This window comes from Lactuca sativa, chromosome 6 (assembly GCF_002870075.4).
Source record: "Lactuca sativa cultivar Salinas chromosome 6, Lsat_Salinas_v11, whole genome shotgun sequence".
NCBI classification, from domain to species: domain Eukaryota; kingdom Viridiplantae; phylum Streptophyta; class Magnoliopsida; order Asterales; family Asteraceae; genus Lactuca; species Lactuca sativa.
In genome coordinates, this window is record NC_056628.2 from 134,657,116 (window position 1) to 134,666,343 (window position 9,228).

Here is a 9,228-nt window from a genome sequence, read left to right on the forward strand (position 1 = left end):
CATTACTAGCTATGGTGAAGGTTATTTTAGACATTTGCTCACTTGTACTATTGGCCAATAACTATCTTTAGAATTGTGAGACTTGAAACAGAAGATTGCTAAGTTCAATGAAATTTATAACTTATTGGCACAAAGAAAAAGTGGTTCAATTGACGAGGAATGGAACATATGGGGTTTAAAAGGTCAAAAACATCTTAGTCCAACAATTACACATAAATGTCAGATGACCTAACAACAAAGATGTTGCCTTCAATGAAAAACTTTTGGTGGAATAATATTCAACAATTAGTTGATAAAATAGATTGAACATCTAATTAAACAAAAACAAAAGATGGTGATACATCAAGAAATGGTAGATGTGACAACCCGATATTTCAAGTCAATGTAATGACCTAAGTCAAGTATTGTAATCTATTTTGAATTAATAAATAAATAAAAATAGCAGCAGAAATGAAATGTTCAAAAGTCTCAATTGGGATACATAAAGTAATAGATATTGTAACAAGGTTTTCAGAAATATAAAAAACACAAAAATCAAAGTTATAACGAAGAAGCTATGACCAATCGAAAATCCACAGCAAAACCGATAAAACACTATTAAGCGTAAAACGCGAAATTTCAATAAAATATTTTTTAGCCTTAGGTATCTGAAAGAATGTTGTAGATATCATTAAACCGTGAACGTACATAAGAGGAACGTCCAAATTTCACTTCGTATGAGGAAGTTATGATTTTTTTAAGTTTCGGAGTAGCGGTAGACAGCTAAAAACTCAAAATAGAGATCGAGCGATATTTAGCCGACACGACCTAAACGAGAATTGAAGATCTCGACAATAGTAGTACAACGGTAAAAAGACAGACGAAAACAGACATCGGATGGAGAAGTTATGGATTTTTAACGGATTTTTCTTGTCCCGGCCTGTTAAAATATATAATTAATAGTAAAGTCAAAATTTGCCAACGAAGTCTAAATGAAAGTTGTAGATTATATTCTCACCTACGCGTGGATATAAAGAACGTCAAAAACGGAGCTCGTATGCGAAAGTTATGCATTTTAGAAGATTGGGGCACACAAACCGAGGGGGTACGCTATAGCATACGAAGGTACGCCCAACGTACCCGATGAAAGGCCTCAGATCAACCACATCTCCCCTATGCACTCTAGCCCGTCCCATCCGAAGTCCGGCGTCCGAGGGTGGCGTCATCGCTAACGTACGCCCAACATACGAGGGCCAGGTTCCCCTCCTATAAATAGGATGCGAGGGTTCTGACTTCATTTGCTAATTTACACCATTTCTCTCCCATTTTCTCACTTTCAAGCCTCTCGAGACTATCCCGACATCCCGGTTCCATATCCAAGCTCTGACGAAGGTTCGAAGTCCGGAGATTCCTGAGAACTTTTCCACTTTCCGGTCAAAGTGCTGCCCGAGAAAAGTCTTGTTTTCGTCAAATCATCACACCTTCCAGGCGCATTTTAGAAGATCGGGGCACACAAATCGAGGGGGAACGCTATAGCATACAAAGGTACGCCCAGCGTACCCGATGAAAGGCCTCAGATCAACCACATCTCCCTTATGCACTCTAGCCCGTCCCATCCGAAGTCCGGCGTCCGAGGGTGGCGTCATCGCTGACGTACGCCCAACATACGAGGGCCAGGTTCCCCTCCTATAAATAGGATGCGAGGGTTCTGACTTCGTTTGCTAATTTACACCATTTCTCTCCCATTTTCTCACTTTCAAGCCTCTTGAGACTATCCCGACATCCCGGTTCCATATCCAAGCTCTGATGAAGGTTCGAAGCCCCGAGATTCCCGAGAACTTTTCCACTTTCCGGTCGAAGTGCTGCCTGAGAAAAGTCTTGTTTTCGTCAAATCATCACACCTTCCAGATGAGTTCATACCTCTATATTTTCACGTTTTTACTATGTTTTAGGGGAGAAATACAAGTGAAATGCAAGAAAAACTTATGTTAAAATGCAATCGTTACATACAGTTTCAAATGTTTTATCTACATTTTGTGTATAAATGATAAATAAGTAAAATAACGTTATTACAAATGTTATACTTTACATACAAAGTTGGTAATACACTAAGGTTTGTTATTCAAGTGAAACACACTTTTAAAAAATTATAATAGATATAGTTTACGGGATATTCATGATATTTTACACACTATGAACAATATAGCAAAGATATACTTACTTTTACAAGAAAAATGGACTTTTCATACGTATATCTATTTGATACAAACTTTTGTGAGACATTTGACTTGTACTTTCACGTACTCATTTTAAGTCATGTATTATATACCATAATCTTTTGTAGGGAAAGTATGATACTTGTGTGTAGATCTATACGGGATTGACAATCCCACACCTAAACTATTAGCTATAGTTGGACTGGCAGGTCTGGGGTGACAAATGTCATATCATTCCAACGCCTAAAGAATGTTGTTACAGACAGTCTAGGTGAATAGTACGGTTATAAAACTCACATAAAGTATTGAAACATTTGATTTACGGTGCTATCAAACGTCTTAGTGATTATATATACATATATAAATCTACTTACACTATTTTAGGTATGGAAAATACTTATGCATTTCGGGTTTTTGGAACTTTTAAAACTACTATTCATTTATGGAAAATATTGGATTTTCTAGGAACACATTCAGTTACTTTTATACAAAAAGTCATACAATTCTTATACAAAAACACTTATGAACTCACCAACTTAATTGTTGATACTTTTTTTCAAAACTACTTGTATTTCTCAGGGATTCAGTAATACAGGTAAACATCAGGTTTTGCAAAATGGACGCTAAGACGTCAGTTTCAAAACTTATTAAATCATCATTTTGTAATTTATTTTGAGAAATGTATTGTATTCAACAATGTAACTTTTAAATTATATTTATGATGGTTGTGTTTACTTTCTTTACAAAAATTCAACTGTTATGATACTACATGAAGTCATCCGCCCTCGAACGATTCCGTCGTTCTGGTTTGGGGGTGTAACAGTAGAGATGAAGGAACAAAAGGCGGAATTAGAAACCTTTAAATCGAAGACGGATGATTTGGAAGGCGACGCCCTCCACTCAACATTAGCTATGCAAAAAGCAGTTAGGAATAATACTACGTTTGGCGTACTAGCTGAAAAGCTAACTGATAGCTGAAAAACTAGCTGTTAAATAAAAAACTAGTTGATAGTTGAAAAGCTAGCTGATAAAAAATGACGTTTGGTAAAGCTACTTGAAAAATATGAAATGACATAAAAGGACATTTAAAAGAATGTGTTCTTATAATTAATTAATGAGTATATCTGGAAAATTTAAAAAAATCTCTTAAAAAGCTAGTATAAGGTTGTGTTTGGCGCGCCACAACTAGCTTATTTTTTCAGTTTTTTTTTTTTTTTTTTTTTTAGCTTATAAGCTAGCTTTTTGAAAAGCTACTTAGACTAGCTTTTTATGAGTTTTTTTTTTAAAAATTTTTTTCCAAATACACCTCTTAATTAATTATAGAAACGCATACGCTTACATGTCATTTTAATTAATTTTATATATTTCAACTAGTTTTACCATACGTTATTTTTTATCAGCTAGTTTTTCAGCCTAAGTAGCTTTTTAAAAAGCTAGCTTATAAGCAAACTTATAAGCTACTTTTTGGCTTGACAAAAATAACAATTTAAAAAAGCTCAAAAAATAAGTTAGCTGTGACGCGCCAAACACAGCCTAAGTATTTGTAATGTTTATAATTTTTATGAATTAATGAATATTTTTAATTTAATTAATCTATATTTATATTTGTATTTATTTATTAGATATTATTTATATTAAAAAATTAATAAATTTAAAATGGAGAGTGGTGTCCAGAATGAAACGGTAAAGAGTAAAAAATGATGTTAAGATGTCTGGAATGACTGAGTGTGTTATGTTTATACTGGGAAGAGAATAAGGCTAAGAGGAGTGGCGACACTCTTAGTACCTTGCCACATAAGCATTTTAAACATCACATCATTTTTTTTTCCTTTTAACACCCACATTTAACATATGGTAAGAAGTGGTAACACTCTTACCACTCAATTTTTTGTATTTTCTTTTTTCTAATTTAATTTAATTACTATATTTTAATAAATATATTTTTTGTATTTACTTTTTGTAATTTAATTTAATTACTTTATTTTAATAAACAAATATTTTTTATTTAATATTAAATTTTATATATATATTCAAAAGCTGGTATATCAATTCAAAAGTGTAATTTAATTATATCAATTTAAATGTGAAATATTGCATCCAATCACAAGCAAAAGAAACGTTCTCTTTCATCACACTATGCATGCAGCAAGTCATCAATGGCGAGCCCCCTAGTGAGAGCTAGGGGGCGGTGTTTCAAATAGTTTGCGAGCCATGGCGAGGAGTTTGGCACTTCCACTCCGCTAAGCCTAATATTTGCTTTATGGTTATGAGGCGACAGGACAAAGAAATGGTGTAGTAAGCCCATCGAAAACAACCGACACCTGAACATATATATATACAGGTTTTAGGTAAGGAAAATCGGGTAATCGGTTTACCCATTTTAACAATGGGTCGGATATTGGATAAACATAAATATATTATCGGATATATCCGAATACCTGATTAAAATTAAAAAAGAAATACCCACTATGCTTCTCTATATACACAGCTGTGCATAATTACATTATTTTATATGTTATGTTAAGTATATAGTAATCTAAATTTGATGATAAAACTAAAACAAATACATCCATAGTCTTACTTGGATATATTATATGTTTGAGATATGACTAATCTAATGAAATATTGCTGTTAAAGTTTCTTGATTCAAATATATATAATAATAGTTATTAAACCAAACTTATACATCAAGAAAAGTTTTTTTTTTATTAGTTTTAATGAATTAAAGAGAAGAGAAGAAGTATAGGATGTAATACACTTCTTTAGACGTGTCTTCAACTGAAAGGTTTGACACCTCCAACTGTTTTTGGCTTTTATTTAATAAATTTAAATGACTTATTTATAATGTGCCAAACATGACTCACATGGCTTTGGTTGAATTAAAGAGATCTGGCATCCTTAAATTTGTCATTAGTCAAGCAAGGTAAAGATGTTCTTCTACAAAAAAAACAAACAAATAAAATAAATAAAACTGCATTCAATTTATGAGGCCCGAATGTATCAAAAAATTTGTGGGTTATTTTTTGTAATCGAGATCTAGGTCATCTTATTGTTGCTCAATTGGAGAATTATTTTTACAAGGATGAATTGATGAATTGTGTTGCTTGTGAAAATCTAGGTATAAAAGGGTATTTGAGTAATTTTACAAGGATGAAATGCTAGGAATTGAATTCCATGGGTTTTAGGATGAAACCGAGCTCATTTGCAATTGCAACCAAACCAAGGATTGGAATGGAATGCAATCCAATTCCAAACCCTATGGAATCCTGAATTCCAACTAAATTCAATGCGGTATCTAATAAGCATAAAAGCAATAAGAAGTATTTGCAAGTTTGTATACAAATAATTATTCAAAGAAATGATTTGGATGAACAAAGAATGGCACTAAAGCTTTGAAGAATTCCATCAACATACAACATACAAGAACGATGTAATCAGATTCAACCTAAATGTATTGAAAGCACATATCAAACTACAATCGTTCTCTGCGAGAGGGAACAAGAAAAGACATTGTCCCTACAAAATTGTACAACACACAGACAGACCCATCGATTCATCTAATATTATCCAAAAGGAACAAATCAATCACACCATTGAAGAACAACAGCTATGTTCAAATTCAAACGTACCAGGATCATCAATTGAAGCTGTAAGCTGCTCTAGATGAAGAATCGCTACCAACAACGGAAAGCAAACCTCCATCCACCGCCTCTTGTTCATCAAGAAACAAGTCATCAGGGCTTCTAAACGCCGCGTGTAACCCCACAATCACAGCCACTATGAGCAAGGAGACGAACACATTCATTCCGACATTCGTGAAAGCCAAGGCGAAGATTGTTACTAAACTCAGACAGGTTAGCACGACTCGGTCGTCAACAACTCGGTTGAAGATCATAATAGGGCTGCGAGGATCCCGGAAGAAGTAAAGAAAAAACCAAGCAACGAGTACGATCAGAAAAATAATCATCGAAATCGGATGGTAAATGAGGCTGAGGAAGATTATTAGAAGCATCACCATGGCGTAGTTGACGCGGAAGTAGTTGAGATTTTGCCTGATCCGAGACATGGCGTCTTCGTAGCTTATCGGCCGAGAGATGGCGGAGAAGTCGAAAAAGTCTCGCCATGGGCGGCGCTTGGCGACGAAGTTCTCCGTGTGGAACCTCGCCCGAGCGAAAATTGTGGAAGGAGACCCTGGTGGAAGGGTGGAGGTGCTGGGGCTGCTGACGGCGGTGCTGCTGGGGATTCCGCTGTAACCGGTGTTTGAGATCTTGGACATTGTTAAAGAGATTTATTGGTAACAGAAAAATGGGAAACGATTACCAAATTGAAACCCTAGATTTTGGGATGCTATTGCTACTGGATCTGTAAAGGTAAAGGTAGTTAGAAGAAATGGAAACCGACAGTGCCACGTGGTCTTGATTCATCAAAGTATATGCACACCATCATCATTATTTAATGCTATAAAATTTGTATACCATTTGTAAAAATTTATAAAAATACGATTTAAAGGACAACTCAGGGGTGTTTGGATAGGAAAAAAAAAGTTGCTTATTACTTATTTTCACGATAAGCTAATTTGAGTGTTTGGATAAAATCCATCTTATTAAGCTAAATAAACTAATTTTAATAAGTATCTCTCCTCATGCTTATTGCTTATTCCTACCACAAATAAACAATAAGCAATAAGCTAATAAGCTAATCCAAACACTCCCTAATTATATATTTACTTAAAACTTTGTATATCATTTTTATAAAAATAAAATTGGCTTATAAATAGTTCAATAGTGTAAGTATTGAGATGACTTAATACAAACTAGTCTGCAGCTCTTTGGTAAGCTGACTCTCCTCCAATACAACAAATCATTTAAAAACGTAACACATATTTTTTTTATTACAAAGAAAGAAAATATAATCTTGGATCTTCCATACAAGAAACCGCCCGGTGGGCATCTCTTCTCGGGTGTGAACCGACATCTCTTTCGTTTACCTAACTTGGCGTCTCGATAAGTGCCAACATGAACCTTAAAAGAAACTGGCAGCCAATCATTGATAGGTTCCTATCCAAATTGTCACACTGGAAGGCCAAAAATTGTCTTTTGGTGGGAGTTTAACCCTCATTAAATTGGTTTAGGTAATCTACCTATCTATTTCTTTTCATTCTTTATTGCTCCATTTAGAGTTATAAACAAAACTTGAAGGAATTAGGAGGCGATTCTTATGTGGTGAGACGAAAAAACTTTTTATTTTAAAACTAAATAGCATGGTTTAATATATCCCTTATTGTAAAATGGTAGTGATGTTACCTGAGGGATTCCTAAGCACTATGGAGTTGTATTATAAAAGGATTACACAGCCTTCAAGATAAGCCAGATACATGAATTGCAAAAGATCAATTATAGAAGTATGGAAAAACATTGCCTCCATAAAAGATGATTTGGTATCACTCAGGGTGCCGATTGAAAGTATCATGAAAAAATAGGTGAACGTCGGAAACACAACTCTTGTAACACCCGTTTTCCTTAATGGATCAACTAAAGACTTAATGGGGTCACAGATGGAGTTTTTGGGAAAAACCCTGTGCCACGATGTGAGACATAGGTTACCACGACGTGGCAATAACTATATTAGCGAGCATCGATTTTTTGCGTCATGACGTGACGAGCTTGTGGTGACGTCTGTCTAGGTGTTTAACCCTAACTTCGGGATTTATACCCTTATTTAAGGGAAGTGTGGGCTAGGGTTTGCACACCCTTAGCCTCCATCACCTCCCTTTACCTTCCATGAAACCCTAGCCTTCATTTTGACCATGTGAGCTATTTGTGATGATTTTAGCCCTTGAAGAAGAAGGTGATGGTGTGCTTGCCGGTTGGAAGAGTTTATCACTCGAGGTCTTGCATCTCCTGCATATTGTGGAGCTTGAGAAGGTATAAAACATATACCTTTTTGGTTCTCTCCCCGTAGATCTAGAATTTATGGCATTTTTGGCTCATTTTTCGAGTTGGGTTGGTTAGATGATAGTCGGGGAGTCATTAGAGCAACTGTTAGAGATTCCTTATCATGATATTCGACACTCAGCTTTGCGAGGTGAGTTACCTTCCTGTAGGAGTGGGTCGGAGGCACCAATGTTGGCCTACTAGTGGTTGTTTATGGTAGGGACGATTGTCTTTGTGATAATTGTCTGGTAAGTCATTGTCTGTGTATGATTTATGTGTTTATTGATATGCTATTATGTGGTAGTGGTAGGGGTGAAATAGTCACCGTAACCGGTAGAAATAAACCGGAGGGTAGGTCTGGCACCCAAATATGCCTAGCAGGATAGGTTGAGCACCTAGATATGTCTGGCAAGGTAGGTCGAGCACCCATATATGCTTGACAGGGTAGGTCGGGCACCTAAATATGCCTGATAGGATAGGTCGGACACCTAGATATGCCTGACAATATGTGTTTATGTGGTATAATGGGGGAACTCACTAAGCTTCGTGCTTACGGTTTACAGTTTTGGTTTCAGTTACCTCTTCTTCCAAGGGAAAGGAGCCGACATGACTGCAACGCATCACACACTCAATTTTCCGCACATGAGAGTCTTGGGATTTGTACTCTGACATTATTTTCCTATGATATGTTTTTATTGACATATGTTTTTCATGATATGAGATAACATTGGTGGCATTTTCAGTAATCTGTTTTATGAATCTTTAAATTAAAAATTGAAATTTTTGGTCTTGAATTTTGGGGTGTTACACCATTAAGCCGTGAGAGTTCAGCTTTCACGACGTGGCAATCTGCTATCCACGACGTGACGACTGGTGCCACCACGAATGTTTTGTCGTGAAGATGCCATGACGTGACCAATGAGTGGTCACGACGTGGGAGTCATCTAGTGGTTGACTTTGGCCTTTGACCAGTTTGACTTTTGGTCAAACTTCGAGGGGTGTTAAGCTATAGCGTGAGGTTTAGCTTATGTATGGTTTAGGAGGTTTGTGTATCTGATTCTTTGGGACTTTGAGTAGTGGATTTCAACTCTTTATTCATG

At 35.8% G+C, this 9,228-nt stretch overlaps 1 protein-coding gene across 2 annotated transcripts; it reads right to left on the reverse strand.

Moving 5' to 3' along the window:
* Nucleotides 1-4,244: 4,244 nt before the first annotated feature.
* LOC111919218 (PRA1 family protein E) lies at nt 4,245-6,618 on the reverse strand. Of its 2 annotated transcripts, XR_002859433.3 has the most exons (3): nt 5,825-6,618; nt 5,060-5,132; nt 4,245-4,516 (listed from the first exon to the last, which is right to left on the reverse strand). XR_002859433.3 is itself a non-coding variant. In XM_023914831.3 (2 exons), the coding sequence occupies exon 1, from the start codon at nt 6,469-6,471 to the stop codon at nt 5,833-5,835; it is 639 nt and encodes a 212-aa protein (XP_023770599.1). In that variant the 5' UTR covers nt 6,472-6,618; the 3' UTR covers nt 4,245-4,516; nt 5,825-5,832. The 2 variants fall into 2 exon arrangements, 1 of the variants encoding a protein (XP_023770599.1); XM_023914831.3 differs by lacking the exon at nt 5,060-5,132.
* Nucleotides 6,619-9,228: the final 2,610 nt, after the last annotated feature.

Excerpts from the sequence above, each read along its gene's own strand:
- LOC111919218 (XM_023914831.3), bottom strand. The coding sequence starts at position 6,471 with ATGTCCAAGATCTCAAACACCGGTTACAGCGGAATCCCCAGCAGCACC.